At 37.1% G+C, this 20,682-nt stretch overlaps 1 protein-coding gene across 1 annotated transcript; it reads left to right on the forward strand.

The window, feature by feature from the left end:
• Positions 1–14,660: 14,660 nt before the first annotated feature.
• si:dkey-83f18.5 lies at positions 14,661–18,132 on the forward strand. Its single transcript, NM_001100002.1, has 5 exons — positions 14,661–14,704; positions 14,865–14,903; positions 14,996–15,331; positions 15,693–16,040; positions 17,760–18,132. The coding sequence occupies exons 2-5, from the start codon at positions 14,867–14,869 to the stop codon at positions 18,119–18,121; spliced, it is 1,083 nt and encodes a 360-aa protein (NP_001093472.1). The 5' UTR covers positions 14,661–14,704; positions 14,865–14,866; the 3' UTR covers positions 18,122–18,132.
• The last annotated feature ends 2,550 nt before the right edge of the window (positions 18,133–20,682 follow it).

Consider the following 20,682-nt stretch of genomic DNA (forward strand, 5'->3'; position numbering starts at 1 on the left):
TTTTTTATATAATTTAATGTGTTTATTTCAACTGTATAATTAAAAATTCTGTAAGTTAACACATTCAAATGTTATTCTCTACTGGAAAGTGGTTTAAAACATTTAACAAAGACAGTTGAGTGAAATTTCAGTCAACTGGAAACTAAAAATAACAGTTCAATATTGTGACTTGTGCATACTGAACACTTAAAAGATTAAAGTAAACAAGTCTTGTGCAGTGACTTCTTGTTTTTCTGGTGGTTTGTGAACTTCTTACTGCTGTGTTTTTGGGATATCTTTACAGTTGATTAGTTTAAAAAGTGATTGTGTGCATCAAACATTTAATATATCTCTTGCATGTCTTTAATTACAATACAATTTAGTTTTTAGAGTGTACGAGTAAAAGTTGTTTAAAAAATATTGCAGCATGTATGCAGTGTTCAACCTTCCCACATTGAATGTTCAACCTCAGCTCAAATAAAGATTTGAACAAGTCTAACAATTACTGCATTGGCTCCCTATTAAATATTGTATACATTAAAACATTTTATTGACTACCTACCAAGCCGGCTTAGCTCCCCAGCACTCTCGCACAAACATCTGTTAAAACTTTATTTCATGATACAATTTGCACTGGTTCTGCTCAGTACTTGTGTTAGATTGAATCAGATTTTATCGTTTTTGGATTGAACTGTTTGTTGGGGCATCAGATCACACGTGTTTAAAAGCTTATACTTATAAGCTAATATTATAATCAACATGCATTTAGTGCACCACATCTAGTACCTTAAAATGCGTGTGGCTAAGCAAAATGAAATTTAATCAATCATGTTGTTTTATTTTACATTATTATACAAAAAAGGCAATCAGTTTCGGATTGAATCTGCCTCTTATAATTCACTGAAGGGAGCTGACTCCTAGAACCGAGCCGACTCGACTCGCAAACAACGCCTGGCTCCCTTCACCAGGCAATGCAGAATGCCCGCGTTGTGAAGTTGTCGTGGTCTCATCCAAACAGATTTATTGGTAAATTAAGTGTTGAAATGCCCAATTCTTTAAGTTTATTGTTTTTAAACAATATTGTTTTTTGTTTGATGTCCAGTTGTTTGAAACTATGCTGTTTAAAAAACATCGAAGACATTGTTAAGATTATCTGTGTTTAATTGTACACTTTTTAGTGTGTATTATATGACGTACTGTGGGCGAGGCAGTGGTGCAGTAGGTAGTGCTGTCGCCTCACAGTAAAAAGGTCGCTGGTATGAACCTCGGCTCAGTTGGCGTTTCTGTGTGGAGTTTGCATGTTCTCCCTGCGTTCGCGTGGGTTTCCTCCCGGTGCTCCAGTTCCCACACAGTCCATAGACATGCGGTACAGGTGAATTGGGTAGGCTAAATTGTTCTTAGTGTATGAGTGTGTGTGTGATTGTGTGTGTAGATGTTTCCCAGAGATGGGTTGCGGCTGGAAGGGCATCCGCTGCGTAAAAACTTACTGGATAAGTTGGCGGTTCATTCCGCTGTGGCGACCCTGGATTAATAAAGGGACTAAGCTGACAAGAAAATGAATGAATGAATATATGACGTATTGTCTAATATGAGATTGTTGTTAATCTGTTTTGTGGCTCCACACTAATTTGAGCTAAATTTTATAATTTTTTACTCAATCCATACTTGTTGAATTTAATTAATAACATTGCTTGTAATCTGTTACCTTAATATTATTGTGTAGATAGCATATTATATTTAGAGCTGATAAACAGGCTCCACAAAATTTGTTAAAGTTAAATAAAAGCATTGAGTAGTTTTTATTGACATTTTGTGGGTTTTTCTGTTCAATTAAATTAATATTTTTATTTAATATCTGCAAATTACTAAACTACAGTTTGTAGTTACTCATTTTAAATGACTAACTTTAAATAAGCTAATGTAAATAATTAATTGCTATTAATCTGTTATCTCTATTTTATTGAGTAGATATAGGGTATTATTTTTACAGTGTATTTGAGGGAGCTCCTGGTGTATTATAGCCCTGCACGTCCTCTACGCTCAATTCATTCTAGACAACTGATTATTTCCAGAATATCAAAATTAACTGTAGGTGGTAGATGTTACTCATATCTGGCACCTAAACTCTGGATCAGCCTTCGTAGCACAGTTCGGGAAGCAGACACACTCTGTCAAACCTCTTGGCCAGCACCATGACGCGGACGTACTGGGGTGTTTTTCAACATGTCAATGTTTATGAATAAATTACACCAGCAAGAATACATGACAAACTGGACATCAGTTTAAAGATACAACCCTCAAGCAGCCATTGCAGCTAGTTTTGTTTCAATTGGAAGCTTATAAAGAATGTATTTGCTAAATTTGTGTTAGCTGTACAGAAAAAGCCTATTAGATATGGAGTACATATCATCGTAGTAACAGCACACACACACACAAGGGCCGGAGCAAGCTGAACTGCCGCTCTAGGCAGAGGACAATCACGCCGCCCTCAACCCCAATGTGAAAACGAAAGTGACCGGTTCTGAAAATGAAGTGAGGTGTTGCGGACCTCTATTCTGCCGCCCTATGCGCGGATATAACTGAGGATGCACGGGTGCTGAGGGAGGGAGGGAGGTGTCACGGACACCTCTATTCTGCCGCCCTATGCGCGGATATAACTGAGGACATGCGGGTGCTGATGGAGGTGTCGCTGACGCCGCCCTCTCTATTCTTGCGTCTATGCGCAAATATATCTGAGGACGCGGGTGGTGAGGGAGGTGCTGCGGACATAACCTCTATGGACGCGCCGGCCCTGCACACACACGTTCATTGCTGTGTAACAGTTTTTCCTGTCACTATTTGAGTATGTTTCTACCTGTAGTAACTAGCTCAACCATTAGGGGGCAATCTAGGTATCGAGTCCTCAACCTGCGTAAATGGAGGTAGAGAAGAAGCAATAGACAGGAAGTATTGTGCTCAGCACATGGAATGGCTTTTTCACTTTGCTGTCTGTTGTTGGTGCTCTCATTTGAGGATCATTTTTGTTCTTAAACTCAGATGGAAGTAGGCCTTGTAGGGTCCAGCCAGTTGGTCCAATGACGGTATCCAATGGTGCATGTTCGGTCTTTCCAGTGCACAATGTTGATTTATATTAAACTTAACTCATATTTGACTCCAATTTTAGTATAAGATGGTTTAGAATATTAATATGTTTATCCTCGTTTTATCTGACTCCAATTATAAAACATTGAGAAGATTATTTTGTTTCCTTTCACATTATTTTAGATTATGATTGAATATTCTTTTGATTTGTTATTATACCTTATTCTCATTTACTCAGATTCCGATAGCATCTCGAGTCTTGCACCGGCCGGGTATACAATCTCTTAATACAAGCTTGTCAGTCTTGGTCATTAAACAGAGGCGATTAACCACTTTCCTAGAAAGGCAGAACCCTACTTACTTAATTTAGGAGATTTTTATGTGGTCCCCATAGATCTGTTATCTACTTAATCAAGACAAAGTATTTTAATAATAATCGCACAGGATTATAAATTTGTAGATGAAGGCCTAAATATCCACATTTAAAGTAGTTTCAACAATATTTTGTTGTTCTAAATAGTTGGTCTTTTGCAGTCTACGTATACATGAAATAATGCCAATTTGCTAGTCGGATCTCTAACAACATTGTTTAGCGTGCCACGCTGCTCCGTCTAACATGTTTTAGTCCGTTACTAACCTGTACAGTGGCTTGTAGTGCTATGGACAACAACATTTATCAGTGATAACACGAGGTTTGAATAATTCAAAACATAACAATTTATTAGTCAGGTAAATGTATTATGCCAATTCAATCAGTCAATTCATAAACGATTAATACAAAACATCAAATTATCAAAGATAAATCCAAGATGAAAAAGATGCATTCCTGACTTTGAAATATACATAACGTGTGAATTTTACATAACATGGAGCCTAAGCTCCATGTTATGGGCTGATCTGGGTAGGCAGAATCGCGCTGAGTTTTTCCTCAAACCTTGCCTTAAATAATCCAAGAATTCCCTCAAGGAAGGGGGTGTGTGTGTAAAAAGTCACACCCTTCACAGTGGTTCAAAAGATGCCTGAAGTTATATATTTATTGTGTTGATTATATCTATTTCTGAGAGAATGAGACCATTGTACCAATCGCACTGAGACATTTCAAATGATATCAAACATGATAGTTAAAGTCAGTTTGGTTAATCTAAAACATTCAAACATTGAAATGACCATATGCGTGAGTTGGGGGGATGAAGCTGAGTCTCAGCATAGTCAGATGCAAATGCAGCAGGAACTGGTTTTTCACGCATTCCCCCCTGGTGGGTTGTGGAGTCCATTGGCCCTGTCTTCAGCTCATGTTTTGAATTGTCAAAGATATCAGAATATTTGTAATATTTCAATTCTTACAGCCTGTTATTTGTATATATTTCAGTTTTGTATATGTGTTTTGTGTGGTGTTGATTGTATGTTTGTTTATATGCAAAGGGTTTTTGTATGCACTTTAAGACCTCAAAACAGGACCTGGACAAAAAAGGGACAATCCATCTTCATATCTGCAGACTTTCTTTAATCCACTTACCCTCTGATTCCATGGCCAACCCTTGATGAACTGTTTTGCTGAAACCGATGTTTCATGTGTTTCACTTAAGGACTGACGGTATCTTTTTTTGCTTGCTCTAAAAACTGGTTTAATTTGGAAAGACTGTTATCAAATGCTCATATCTATTCATAAGAGATCTTTAATCTGTAAGAACGGTCTTTAAACCCCAGCGGTTCGAACTGTAGTTCTGCCGAGTGACTTAAAAGTGATCAGCATGATGGTAAAAAACTGAACATTTCTAGTCAAACCATTCTTCTGCACTCTTATACCAAAAACAGAAATAAGGGGAGTATTAATAGCTATAAATGTGGGAGAGGGTTGATATTATGTGATTGTATTGTATTGCAATATGGAACAATTAAATGTTGATGTTAAATCAAAAGTAATTCACAAATACCTGAAAATGAGATGATTTAATGACAATAATTCTCTATGGTTACAACTGAATTAATAACAAAATACTGTATAAAATGATAAAATATGAAATGATAAAACGTATGGTATAAATTGTACCCAGCTTAAATGTAAAATTAAAGTTACCAGAGGTAAAAGGAGACACAGAGGGAGGGAGAGAGAGAGACAAAGAGAGCAGGCCCAAAAGCCTGATTGCAGTAGAGTCAGAGAAGATAGACTCCAGAGGAGAGGAGCAGAGCAAGAGAGAAGCAGGCCAGGAAAAGAGAGGGCAGGAAAAGAGACAGAGCTCGAGTTTACCGACTATTTTGTATATTTCTTGACCATGTGACTAAAGACATTCAAACTGACCAATCAACATGTGAGCACACCATAAAACCCCCAAAGTCCACACAACAGGCCCTGATCTTATCAGTATCTGTCTTTGTAGTTAGTATGGACCTTCTTGAGTCAAAAAGCATGTTTTGTCACATAAACAAATGCATATGATAATTAAGCCTCTTACAAATCTTTAACTCTTTAACTCTGCTGATCATGTCATATCCCTGGTGTGTTCCAGAATTATTTATTTCTGTAGTCATATACATTTTTTTCTAAATACACATGACTCTCTGAAAGTTTCTTTTGTGGTCTCTTAATTTCTTTAATGTAACTTCGAAAAAGTAGTTGTTACAGCTGTACATCACGGTTTATTTTGAAAGGTAAGAGTCCACAGAAAAACATCATATTAAAGCACATTTAGTCCACCAATACAATAGTGTTGAATTATGGATGATTATTCATTTGTTCATGTCACCGTGTCTGCCGGAGACCTCCTTTACCATGTTTTACCATGTTACTTACACATGAAAAAGTCGATGACAGCTTACAGTGTTACAGATGAAATGAGACAACAAACTGAATAAAAAGTCAAAGTTATAGTTACTAAAATCTAAAAGCAGTCGAGTGTTTTGACCTTCTGCATATGCTGTCATTGCTATTGATCTGTCACAGTACTTCCTACTTCGAGTAGTTTGACTGATGGAGAATTTAGCCAGTGGCTGCATGATATATATGAACATCTATTAATCGTTGGTGGTGTTATTGCACTCTTTTTGCTGTCACTGGCTCAGTGACCTGTCAAACATTATGTGATGAGATGCGCCTGCCCCTACACAAGTGGTCCTGTTTACAAAAAAAAGTAAAGAAACAAATCTGAAGTTAAAGTTATATAATCAACAGCAAGAACAGGTATCAAAAATAAGACTTTTAGGGATGTGGCTAGATAATAGACGTACATGGAACAAACATATTAAAAGGATGGAAGATAAAGGCAAAAGTTCTGGCAGACAGGATGGCTTTAAAAACTATATAGATATTACACTGAATAGACCAGTGTTGGATTACGGCTGTGTAGTGTACAGTTCAGCAGCAAAGACTCATCTAGAGAAGTTAGAAAGAAGCCAAGCTCAAACATTAAAAATTTGTTGTTGGGCATTTTGATCATCCCCTGTGTCAGCTCTTCAAGTTGAACACTTTTTTCACAATTTGCCTGGACCATACCCAAGTTCCATTGCCCCCCCTTGCCACCTTCTCGGTTGGTTTGTGTTCACGCTGTCTTTTTTCCTTCTGAAACCTGCTACACTTGCATCATTGAGCTGCCGTTGTGTGTACAGCTACTGCTAGTTGATGGACGTGAAGGCAAAGCCCCAAAATGAAAAGACGGACACACATTGCGGTCGTTCTGTTTTACTAAATCTTTTGATTTTGAACATACAGAAAGCGACTCGCATCAGTCTGCAGCAAAAATATATTATAACCGTTCGGAATATCACGCAGCATCTGCAGAAACTGTTTTGGGAGAAGACAAGCAGACATTATTACTGTGTTTGCCCTGGCTCAGTCCCGCTTGTCACCAAGGTACAGTAAATGATACACAGACTCACACACACACACACACACACACACATGAATAAGCATTATGAAAACGATAGTTTGTTGTACATTCGGCGGTTTACATCCGTTACCTGGTATGATTGCATTCTCATCAGAAGTGAATCGGAATTCATGTGAACCGTACCCCAGACCACCTCATTCAGGCGGACTCGAGTATGGTTCTTGGGTGCTCACCCGAGTTCAGAACACACTAGCTAAACATACCAAACTCCGACATCAAACGAACACGGGTGCAGACCAAAAGTGCTAGTGTGAAAGCACCATTAGAGTATTATGCTGGCCAACTACATATGCTCAGGGACACAACCTCTGGGTCTTAGTCAGAGGATGTAACTGTAAATTAATATTCTTCAAGTAGACCACCCAAATGCTTGCTCGTGCATAAGGAATACACTATGTAATATCTTGTTTTAAGTCAGTGATTGCCAGAAATCAGATGGTCCGTTATGTTGTGCAATAAGCGTTAGGACTAAGATCAAAACAAGGGAAACCAAGACCAGGGGCCTGTTTCAGTAAGGAGGTTCAAACAACTCAGAGTTTAAACTTGAACTCTGGGTTGATTTACCGAGAGATTAAAAACTCGGAGTTTTCGGTTTCAGAACAGTTGATCTGAGTTGGGTCAATCAACTTCGAGTAGACCAACTCAGAGTTAAGCGCACACACAGTGACTTTAAAAAGGCATCATCAATGGAGCGCAGACATTACGAGTGACTATGGCAATATCTTATAAAAGAGATCACCATTTCTTTCCCTAGCTGAACTTGATGTTCTCATTCAAAGTTATAGCAAATATGAGCGTATATATTTGAAAAGAAGCAACCATCAGTGAAGAAGAGACAGTTAGCGTGGGAAAACAGCTGCTCAAGTTAATGCCTAATTTCACTTTTTAAGTATAATAAAATAAGTAATGTAATTTGTGACGTTTATATATTTTTTCTAAACTTTTTTATACATTTATTAGTTTTAAATGATTTAACAGTGCACTTGTGTGCCTGCCTTTTTATTAATCAAATGATAGAGGTTAATATAACATTTAGAAGGTAAGCAGTACTAAAAATAATTTTTAGAAAGAATAATAATGTCATTAATCTAGATACATGCATGTCGAAGGTGAATTTAATTTAATTATTTATTAAAAAAGGATAAGCCATTCTAGTTCAGTTCTTCTGTGTGTGACTAAAATGTAGGCAATATCTGTTTCCATCCAAATATATTACATAAATTCATGTGCAAAACTGGAATATTGCATAAAAGATGCGAATAAAATTCCATCCAACGAGTCAAAGAGAAAAAAATTGTCACTTCCTGATTAAACTGGCACCAAATATCAACAGTAAAAACAGAATTTACTGTGGTAGAAGAAGCTGCGTCAATTAATTCTTTATTTAGCCTAATTAATGTACTTGCGCCTCGATGTCAGAAGACAATGCTGAAACACAATGAACACGTGGGGGCGTCTCAAGCCATGAGACGCGGAGACTCTTGACACGCACCAGACGTTCGGAGGTAATTAATAATATACACTAATACTGAAACAGTAAAGGCATTTTAGAATGACTAAAACTATATTTAAGACATGTTACAGTGTGCTCAGCCTGCTGGTTTGTCCATTTACACACATTTTCATTATCATATGATCATGATCTTTTTTTTAATGTACATACTGTAATTTGTTCAGTAAAAGTGTTTCCATCGTAGTTTATGTGCACATTTTCTATCGAATAAAAGTTTATCCTACTCAGTTATGCGCATTTTTTATACATATTTTAAAAAGTTATGTGCATCATGACGTTTCTATCAATCGTTTTTATGCACGTATCCAAATGAGCATTAAAATAGGCAAGGCAAGGCAAGGCAAGTTTATTTATATAGCACATTTCATACACAATGGCAATTCAAAGTGCTTTACATAAACAAGAATAAAAGAAACAAGTAAAATAAAAATAAAAACAAATAATAAAAATGCGTAAAAACAAAACAAAACATAAAAACAGGTAAAATGTGATATAAAAGAATGAAGAAGAAGAGAAAAACATGATAGTGCAATCTGTCGGACGCAGCACAGTGCTCATTCAGTAAAGGCACAGCTAAACAGATGTGTTTTCAGTCTTGATTTGAATGAGCCTAATGTTGGAGCACATCTGATCATTTCTGGAAGCTGATTCCAGCAGCGGGGGGCATAGTGGCTGAAAGCCGATTCACCCTGCTTTGACTGAACTCTTGGAACTTCTAGTTTATATGATCCTAAAGATCTGAGTGATCTGTTAGGTTTGTATTCAGTGAGCATATCTGTGATGTATTTAGGTCCTTGGCCATTTAGTGATTTATAGACCAGTAATAATATTTTAAAATCTATTCTGAATGTAACTGGCAGCCAGTGTAAAGACCTGAGGACAGGTGTGATGTGCTCTGATTTCCTGCTTCTGGTTAGAATTCTGGCTGCAGCGTTCTGGATGAGCTGCAACTGTCTGACTGTCTTTTTAGGAAGACCAGTGAGGAGTCCATTACAGTAATCCACCCTGCTGCTGATAAAAGCATGAACAAGTTTCTCTAAGTCTTCACTGGAAACAAAGCATCTGATTCTTGCTATGTTTTTGAGATGATAGTATGCTGATTTACTGACTGCTTTGACATGACTGTTAAAACTCAGATCTGACTCCAGAGTCACACCAAGATTCTTGACCTTATTTTTTGTCGTTTGACCTTTAGTGCCAAGGTACGCATTTACCTTGAGAACCTCATCTCTGTTCCCAAACGCAATGACTTCAGTTTTCTCTTTGTTTAACTGAAGAAAGTTTTGGCACATCCAATTGCTCATTTCATCAATGCATTGGCAGAGGGTGTCAATGGGGCTGTAGTCATTAGGCACTAAGGCTAGGTAGATCTGAGTGTCATCAGCATAGCTGTGGTAGGAGATTTGGTTCTTTCTCATAATTTGGCTTAGAGGGAGCATGTAAAGGTTGAACAGGAGAGGTGCCAGAATCGAGCCTTGTGGGACTCCACACGTCATGGGTGTCCACCTCGACCTATGGTCACCTATACTGACATGGTAACCTCTCCCTTCAAGGTAAGATCTAAACCATTTGAGGACCGTGCCAGACAGCCTAACCCAGTTTTCCAGCCTATCCAGAAGTATGCTGTGATCGACAGTGTCAAATGCAGCACTGAGATCCAACAATACCAGCACTGTTATTTTACCTGAATCTGTATTTAGGCGTATATCATTGATTATCTTTATAAGAGCGCTCTCTGTACTGTGATGTGCTCTGAAACCAGATTGAAAATTGTCTAAACACCCCCTGAAGTTTAAGAACTTGTTGACCTGGTTAAAAACAACTTTTTCAATGATTTTGCCAATGAAAGGGAGATTTGAGATTGGCCTGTAATTGCTCAATAGGGTGTTATCCAGGTTGCTCTTCTTCAAGAGGGGTTTAACAACTGCAGTTTTAAGTGAGTTTGGAAAAATCCCTGATAGAAGTGAAGCATTTACCACTTTTAGAAGATCCATTTCTAAACAGGTAAACACCGTTTTGAAGAATGATGTGGGGAGCGTGTCAAGACTGCAGGTTGATGTTTTCATAACTTGCACAATTTCTTCTAAGATTTTGCCGTTAATTGCCATGAAATCAGACATAATTTCTGATTTCTTAAGTTGTGGTTGAGCTTGTTTGATATCGACACAACTTGGCTGATTGGATGAGCTGATTGCCTTTCTGATATTATTGATCTTATCAGTGAAGAAATGAGCAAACTCATTACATTTGCTTTCAGAGAGGAGCTCACTTGGAATCCGACTGGGGGGGTTTGTGAGTCTCTCTATCGTTGCAAAGAGTGTACGAGCATTATTTAAGTTGCTGTTTATAAGGCTTGAAAAGAAAGTCTGTCTAGCAGTGTTTAGTTCCATATTAAAGGCATGAAGACTGTCTTTATAGATATTATAATGGACTACTAGTTTCGTCTTTCTCCACATACGCTCAGCTTTTCTGCACTGTCTTTTCATCATTTGTACTCTAGGTGAAAATAGAAAATAGGTGGGTGGAAACGTAAGGCTAAGGCGAGAAATACCGCTTCATCTTTAACAAAGGGGAGGAGACCGACAGAAACTCTGAGTTTAGAGAATAAAACCTGCTTCTGACCAGGTTAGATTCACAGAGTGAGTTACCACAGTAAAGTTAAAGTTACCTTTCTTTCAGAAACAGGCTTGACTTACCCTGCTTTCTTGAGTTTAACAAACCTGCCATTTTGAAACGGAAAACCCAGAGTTTCTCTCATTTCAGGGTTAAAATACTCTGAGTTTTCAGTTAACCCCCTTTCTGAAACAGGCCCCAGGGGTCCGTTCTTCGTACCTCGCTTAAATGATCTAAGATGATTTGGCAGATCCTGGATCTTTTAATCTTGATAACTGATCTCTTGCTAATTTGGTTCTTCAAACAAGTTCGCGAATCAGATTAGAATGTCTGGATAAACTGATCTGAGATCGCTGTGTGTGTTGTTAAGGACAGATCTATCGATCCTCGAAATCATGATCAGCAATGCAACGATTGGCTGACGGCACAGCAGCGTAATGACATCATCTGATTAATATTCAATTATCCATGTGAGCAAAATTACATCAAATTAGCAGTAAACGGCTTGTTAAATATGACACGCAATAACCTTCCACATTTGTTGTGAGCTGCAGGCTTTCCACTTTCATGTGTCAAGAGTATTCATCATGTATTTCAATGCAAATCAAAGTATTTAGTTCTACATTTAGAAAATATTTTCTTTATTATTGTAGCCGTTTTTTTAATCGGTGTAAAGAATAACTGGTTGTTTACAAAAGCGTTTTCATATTGGTAAAGGCGTCTGCAACTTTTGTGAAGCATCAAATCACCGGAATATTAACTATCAAAACATGTTTCTGACTGCATAAATGTATTATTGCTGTAAAAAAAAGTCACATATTGTGCATTTCCATTATACACAATTTGTACTAAAGCGATCTAAAAAGTTCATATCAATAAGTTTTCTCTTTGCACCACCAGGTGGCAGTCTTTGTACTTTCATTTCGAGGATGCAGATTGCATACGTTTTATTAATATGTATAACTTAATTTATTTTATTAATGACTATAACATTGTGTGTGTATGTATATATATATATATATATATATATATATATATATATATATATATGTATATATATATATATATATATATATATATATATATATATATATATATATATATATATATAGTTAAAAAAATATGTACCATTTTCCCAAGTGTATATAACTACTACTGTAAGAAAATATCAGAATTCGGTACATACTTTATTATCTTTGCTTGAACTGAGCCGATCTAATCCTGTTTATATGAATTGAACCTGCTCCCGATCAGGTTTGACCTAGCAGAACTGTTGCTATGACAACAACTCTCGGATCAGCTTTGAAGAACGAAACGATCCTGGATCGTGTCAAATCGTCATTATCCAAATCCAGCTAACTGAGTAATCCACGTACGAAGAACAGACCCCTGGATAACACGTTGTAATGTCACCTTACAGATAAACAAGACTCGGCAACGTGTGTGGAACAAAGGGGTATAACTAGTCCAAATAATCATTGTGTGAGTGGCTTCAGCTGTGAGAGTGCAATCAGTGTGATCTGGAACCGGTTGTGTGTGTGTGGCCTGACTGGGTGTTGTAGTCAATAACATGGCAGATATGTAGTTCAATGAGTGTGTGTGTGAATGTGTGTGTGAATGTTTACCAGCGACATCTGGTGGTTGTTCGCTGGTGAACATGGCAATAACCATCTAAATTAGGGATGCACGATTCTGACAAAAATGTGAATGACAATTTTGTTTGCTTAAAATCAAGATCAGGATTTTCTCACGATTTAGTAGATGTAAAATAAAGGGTTATATGAAAAGCCTATTATTATTGTTTATTCTCAAACATATGGTAAAACAACACTAATAATATTAGGCCTGTGTGAAGCTCTACTGTTGCTTAAAATGCTACATTTTGTACTGTCATTATGGAGGACTTGAACAGACTTTAACATATCCTGTTTGTTAATTTACAGTAAAATGACGACATCAGAATAAAAATATTCATAATTATAAAGTTGATTTATTATGTTTAGGACATGTGCTTGTCATCTGTTATTGACAACATTATTAGATCATTTGTTTTCACTGGTAAAATTAGAATTTTGTCATTATCAGATTTCTTCTTGCATCATATTCAACATGATATAGGCTAGGGTTGTTATACTGACACAGTAAACATTTATTTTCATGCACAACACTGTGTTCGCTATGAAAGAAAAAAAAATCAAATGCTTGTCTTAATCATAACTGTCCAATGTGATATGATCATTTAAATGATGTGCACACCGGTTCACTTTCACTTCTGAGTTTGGCTCATGTCTACCATCACTGTGAGAAAACACACACGCATGCAAATCAAACTTCCTGCATGGCTCTCAAACGATTGCTCTGTGCAACAAACTGAACATTATTTACAACTTCATTACCTGTTATTTACAGCATTTGCTGGTTCTATTCACTAAAAAAGGCATTATGCGTGCACGTGCGCGTTCTTGAAAGTAAACAGACAGCTCACGTGTGATTTCACGGACACGAATACATCATTACATGAAGACAGAAATGCCATTTCTGGGTGAATTATACCTTATAAATACAGTATGTGACACTTTTAACACCATTTGAAGATGTCCGTGTTGCTGTGAAGACTTGTGCGTCTGCCTTTACCCTTCTCTCCAGACCTTAAAATATAATTGTCTGAATTGTAGAAAAGCTGAATTAAGATCGTGTGTATGGTCGAATCGAGATCCTGATCTTTTTTGATTAATCGTGCAGACCTAATCTAAATTATCACTTTAAATAAGTATGATGGCTTTTAACTAGGCCCTTACCTGTTTCTGCAGATTTTTAGGCCATCATTAATTCTGTTAATTTTCTTGCGTAAATCTATATTTATTCAGTTTTTAAATTAATTTCAGTAATATTATTGACTAATATGAAAATATTCATGATTTATTTACAATGCAGCTTGTACAGTAATATTCTTTAATAGTCTTTTAGTAGCAGATATTTTATGAGAGATTTGCTTTGTTTACCAAATAAAATGGGTTTAATTGGATTTGCATTGTAAAGATTAAATAAAAGTTTAAAATGTATTATGTTTTATTTAAAATATTAAGGTTTTAGTTATGATACTCCCAAAATTATTTGCCAAAATCCACAGATTTTCAACAATATTCTGCGCAGAAATAGCAGAAAATGTCTGCAGATACTGATTTTGGCACTACTTTATAACTGATTAATTTAAATTGCCTCAACATCTTTGCAGTGAAGCGAAGTGATGTAGATTTTCATCAAAAAAAAAAAGAAATATTTTACACCAAATCACCTGTTGATGATGTTATTTCAAACATTTAAAGTGTCATACGAGTAGGTTGACTTGTTTATTACTTAAAATAGTTTGGATTTTATAGGTTATCTAATATTATAATAAAAAACAGACAATGAACTTCCTGTTTTATTTAAATTAGTATACTTCCAGGGAAATACAAAAAACAATATGCAAATGCACCTGAATGTGGAAAAAACTGAACAAGGCCTTTGTAAGAGTAATAAGCAAATGATGTGATGAGCTGAATAATGGATTAGAGCAGATCTAGAATAATCACACGGTCTGACGCTGCAGACAGAAACATCAGACTGAGGACAGAAACACACCAGCTCTGAAGTAAGAACTACTCACATTCATTCTTGAATCAAAAATATTCAGACATTAAACAATTACATTAATGATTGTGATTTTTTTTCTGATGATTTTTAAAGCAGTCATGTTTTACTCAGAAATGAATATCAGAGTTATTTTTCATCTCAATGTTTTTCTTCCTCAGAAATGGCTCAATCTCTATATCTCCCTCTTCTCCTCATTGGTGAGTGTGTTTGTAGTTTTATTTATGGTTTATAGTTTCATTAGGTTTGACTCTGTTCTGAAAAGCATTAAAGCAAAGTGTCTCTTTCACAGCTCTCTGCTCCATATCTGAATGTGTTCAGCGTCAGTATCACTTTATACATGAGATGAAGAACTGGACTGAAGCTCAGATTTACTGCAGAGAGAATTACACAGATCTGGCCACTGTTGACAACATGAATGACACGATCCAGCTGATGAAGAGTGTGAATGATGTACGTCTCTGGATTGGTCTGCAGAGGAAATGGCAGTGGTCTTCAGGTGATCCTGCGCTCTTTTTGAACTGGGCAAATCAACAACCAGATGGCAAAGATGAGTGTGCTTTTATGAGAAATGGAGAGTGGCATGATTGGCCATGTAGTAACACCTTGTTCTTCATATGCTACAACAGTGAGTACAATCGCTTAAAAAAACTGTCATTTAACAAAGGTTTATTCGGATATAAATATGACTGTAAAACTTGTGTAAATTAAGTGTAAATGTAACTACAAGTCAAATCCACTTTGTATTTTTCATTATATAAACCAGCTACTCCTTTTGAATTATTTGTTATCTTTAATAGCACAATATATTGATTCATATTTATGACAGATGTTCTGTTGTGTGTGTGTGTGTGTGTGTGTGTGTGTGTGTGTAATATATATTTTAGTAACACAGACATGCATGATGATTTCGTTGCTGTTCCTGTTCACATTTTAACCTAAGCATAGAAGGGCTGATTCATGGTATCATTATTATTTTTTTATTCAAGTGAGCAGAGGACTGGTGTTTGTCGATCAGAAGATGAACTGGACAGCCGCTCAGAGTTACTGCAGACAGAATCACATTGATCTGGTCAGTGTGAGGAACCAGAATGAGAATCAACAGCTGGAGAAGTTCATTAATGTCAAAAACCCATCTGGATCTGGAATCTGGATCGGTCTGTTCAGAGACTCATGGCAGTGGTCAGATCAGAGCAACTATTCATTCAGTTACTGGAATACTGGTGAACCAAATAATTCTGGAAATAATGAAAACTGTACAGTGCTATTAGAGAACACTCATGGACACTGGGCAGACATCTCTTGTGATCGCCAGTTTCCTTTTGTGTGTCATGAAGGTGAGCAGATCCCCAAACACACTCAATCCATCATCAGCTCCAGATCTCTTAAAGGTGAAGTAGGTGATCTGCCACAATGCTAACCAGTTAGCATTATATCTTTGATAAACAGTCCCTCCCCTGCCAAACCAAGGCTCTTGAAAAACGAGCGCGCACATCTTAAAAAGGGCAGACAACCCTCTCTCACGTACTGTCCTATTGCGACTCTGCTTAGTGCTTGGCCAGCGGCATGCAGGAATTACATTTATTTCTAAGCCATACTTACATGCTGTTTCTGACCGAATATTCAGAGTAGCACGGTAAACAATACAGGAAGCACAACACAGACTGTCACTGTTCAAAAATGAAACAATGAATACAAAACCAACTTCACCTCAGTAAAGCAGGCTAGGCAGAATAGAGCTACTGATGTTTTGTTGTTAAACTGAATGAAAATCTACATTATCGGTGCTTTATAAGGTCTCTTATGAAACTGAAAATAGTCACATCAATCTTCTGCTGTAAGATTTCAGTGGCTGAACAACACTTCTGTGCATATAACCCATTCATAACAACACAATCTACATCAGCTCTGTGTGACTAAAATAGTTTTAAAACAGAACATGACCTGTCTAACAGAAATACTTCAGCCATGATGTCGTCCTTCCTCCAGCGTGCTAAAGTAACTCCAATATTGGTTCAGGATATTAAAAAGTTTTGACTTAGCATTTGTTTTGCTCTATCTCTCTCTCATGTGCAGGTGAATTTGCATGCTTGCGCTGATGGCGGATGTGTGTGAATGGCTGCAGATATTCAAATCTAGATTTGTTGACAGACAGTTTGGCCTACCTAACATAATTATGGGTGATGTCGGCATAACAATATTTAATTGGATGAACATTTTTTTAATTTTATGCCTCATCCAGAAAATAAAAATACATATAAACACATTTAGATCATTTACTTTAATCATTACTATTCAAGAGTGAAGAGACTTTCAACCAGCACAACAACAACATGTTTCTGAAGACAATCACCTACTGCACCTTTAACAATTTCCCTGACAGTGTTTTTGAAAAGATTCCCAGCATTTATGGTGATTTTTACCTAAATTTGATGGCCCTCAGGAAGTTTTCTAATAGGAATATATGATCAGATTATATATAACAATAAAGTACCAAAACATCTATATTCATGGGCTCATGTTTTCCCCCAATTGAATGCAGGTAGGTTTAATCAAAAATGCAACATTTTCTGACAAAAACTGAGAATTATATAATACACGCGCATAAACATGTTTTGTAAGCACACGCATGTGTTTGAAAACTTTTTCACATTTCTAACCTCATGCAAATCCACAGGGGTGGATCATTTTATTGTGGTTAGCTCTGGTGAAGCAGTAAATAAGCCAAAGGAAGCTTAATAACTCTTCAATTTTACACGCAATCTGACTTTCACTTTCTATGATTCTCTTTATTTTTCACTCCCAAGAGAATCTGAAGTCCTGTAACTGATTTAGGAACTGCATTAGGGCTTCCCTTACCTTAATATAAATAAAACACATATTGCCATAAAAACATGAGAAGGTTTGTCTCTTAACTAACAAGTTATCTAGTCAATGGCAGTGAAAGTCTTAAAGTTGACTCTACATGTCTGACATGACAGATTCCTCCACAGTGTTTGTTCTGCATGTTGTTGTTGATCAGTCTCTATCTAGTTTCTGCTTTGTTTTGTGTCCAGATAAACTGATTGTGATCCAGCAGAATCTGTCGTGGTCTGAAGCTCTGAGATACTGCAGACAGCATCATGTGGATCTGGTCTCGGTTCAGTCAGTGGAGATGCAGCGTCGTGTGATGAACGTGGTTAAACTGGCGTCTACTAAGGCGGTGTGGTTGGGTTTACGTCACTCCTGTGCTTTGGGCATCTGGTTCTGGGTGAGTGGACAGACCGTGTGCTATCAGAACTGGGCTCCAGGGAACGGCACATCAGAGGAGGACTGTGAGCCCACAGTGAGATCTGGAGCAGTTCAGTCTGGAGGAGATCAGACCTGGATCAGCCGTCCTGAAACTGACCGACTCAACTTCATCTGCAGGAATTATTAAAAGTGAAAGACCGGTGTATGTTTCAAATTATCAACATTTAATTTGTCATACTATTATAATATACTGTGTTTATTTATAGTGTATAATGACAAACTGTCATTTCAAGATCTACTGTATGTAAAATTTATGTTAGTCACAACTTTGCACTGTATGTTTTAAAGACCCTATATATATATATATATATATATATATATATATATATATATATATATATATATATATATATATATATATGTATGTATGTATGTCACTATCACCAGCAATCGTAACTCCCTAGATTGGTTGTTTGCATGTACAATAACTTATGGACTACAAATCCGCCATTCATGGACTACAATTTTTATACATGCACTCCGCTCACACACATACATGCTTCCTCATTCTGACTGATTACACTCGCACCACCTGAGGATTGTCAAAGACTGATTACACACACACACATTTAAGCAGCAAATACACTCATTGCTGAGTCTTGTTTACTGTTTAGTGAAAATTCAACTCGTTTCCTTAGTCTTGTTCTTCTGTGTGTTTACCTTAGCCTTGTTCTGTGTTATCTCTGTCTGCTGCCTGCCTTCCGACCTCTTGCCTGTTATAGTGACTATAATTCTGGATTTGCCGTCATACATCTGTTTGCCCCTGTGCTGACCATTGCTTGCCTGACTACCGAATAAACCTGCATGTGGATTCCCAAACGCATACAATAATTATCATAATACAAGTGACTGAGACCATTTACAAATCACACAGAGACATTTAAAATAATACAAAGCATTACAAGTTAAAGTTACAGATTCACAAAATACACCATATGAAGAGAAAAAAAGATTAGATGTGGAATGTCAGTGACCTGGGCTCTGAGTGAAGAATTGAAGGGGGTGGCAGAGAGGTGGGCACATAATGGATAACTGAGGCAGTTGAAGAACTTGCTTTTTCTAGAAAGTTTGTTGTTTTGTTGCATGGCAATTCTCGTGGTCTTGTCTCATGAAATTCCATAACAGTTCTCAAGGTTTGGTATTATAGAGAGATATAGCCATGCTTACAGTAGTACAATGTCAAATTAGGTCAAAGATGGAAAGCAATCAACATAAAATCGGTAAACAGAAAAGATGTGGCTTCCAAGCTCATATAAAACAACAACTAAGTATCTCACAGTATGCAGTGTAGCAGTGCTTGTTTTGCTATAATCCCATGATCTATGACAGCTGTAAGGGTCCAGCCCAATGACAAAACTAACAGTGTCGGTGAAGGTTAAATGTTGTAAGCCTTTTCTAGTACATCTGAAAATAAATTTTTTATTTATTAGAATTTACTTTAAAGGTGACACTGTAGCTCAGTGGTTAGCACTGTCGCCTCACAGCAAGAAGGTCCCTGATTCAAATCTCTGGGCCAGTTGTCATATCTGTGTGGAGTTTGCATGTTCTCCCCATATTGGCGTGGGTTTCTCCCTTTTCCTCCTACCTTTCTTTCCAGGCCTGATGCTGAAAGGCTTTCCCAGTCCTTCATCACATCATGTCTTGATTTTTGCAACTTGAGGGTTTATCAGCAAGTTCAGTAAGGAGGTTACTTATACTTACAAATCTCAGCTGAACGTGTGGTGACTTGTACGACTTCATGTCTTCATATTACCCCTGTGATGCAGCAATTTCACTGGCTCCTGGTTCAATCATGCATTGATTGTAAAATTCTGGTTTTCACCTACAAAGCAGTAGCTGTGGATTATATTTGAGATCTGGTTACTCTTTCCAATTCCTTTCCGTATCTTCGGTCTGCTGGAAGTCTGATAACAGTCAATATTTTTTCATTAAATATGTGGATTTGATCATCATATAAATTATCGCCCTTTACAGTACAAGATGGCTTTTAACCGATTAAACTGAATTGCCTTAAAATATATCTGCAGTAGAGTGTAGTGCTTTACCATTTCATAAAAAAAAAAGACTTGACACCTGTTCATTTAAATTGCCATATGAGTAGTGTTACGCAAGAGCGTATTGGGTTGTTTCTGTGCTGCTGTGTGGGTGTGTCTCTCTTTTTCCCTCTCTCGTCCTGTCCCGTTCCTGTTTCCAGGTTACCCCGCCCTAATTGGACGTGCTGCGTGCGTGCGCTGTGGTTGGTGCTGGGAGAAGTCAGCATCTTTTGAAAAGGAACCGACGGAGTCAGATCGCTGGGGGGAGAGACGGAGAGTTTTTCTAAGAGTGTGGCGTTTGTGTGGAAAACGTATCATAGTGCTTCTGTTTGTTTATGAATTGTGAACATTAAGGTGTTCTCTCCCTTTTTCCTCTCCCTCCAATTTTTGTGACTGTCAAATACTGTTTGATAAAGCTGTGAGCTGAGCGCCGTAGGGGCTGAGTGCCATTTACTTTGACACTGATTTTCTCCTGTTTTTTCGTTTAGTTAAGGAGTAAGGGTAGTGTTTGTAATTTATTTTCATCATTTACTTTTGATTCAGTAGGTAAGTTATCTTCGAGGTGGAGTTAGTAAATGTTTTGTTTGTTATTTTGGCCTTGCTCAGCCCTGAAGCTTTTTGTTTGCGCTTATTTATTAGTTTATTGTAAATACAA

The sequence above is a fragment of the Danio rerio genome, chromosome 7 (genome assembly GCF_049306965.1).
Source record: "Danio rerio strain Tuebingen ecotype United States chromosome 7, GRCz12tu, whole genome shotgun sequence".
Classification (NCBI taxonomy): Eukaryota; Metazoa; Chordata; class Actinopteri; order Cypriniformes; family Danionidae; genus Danio; species Danio rerio.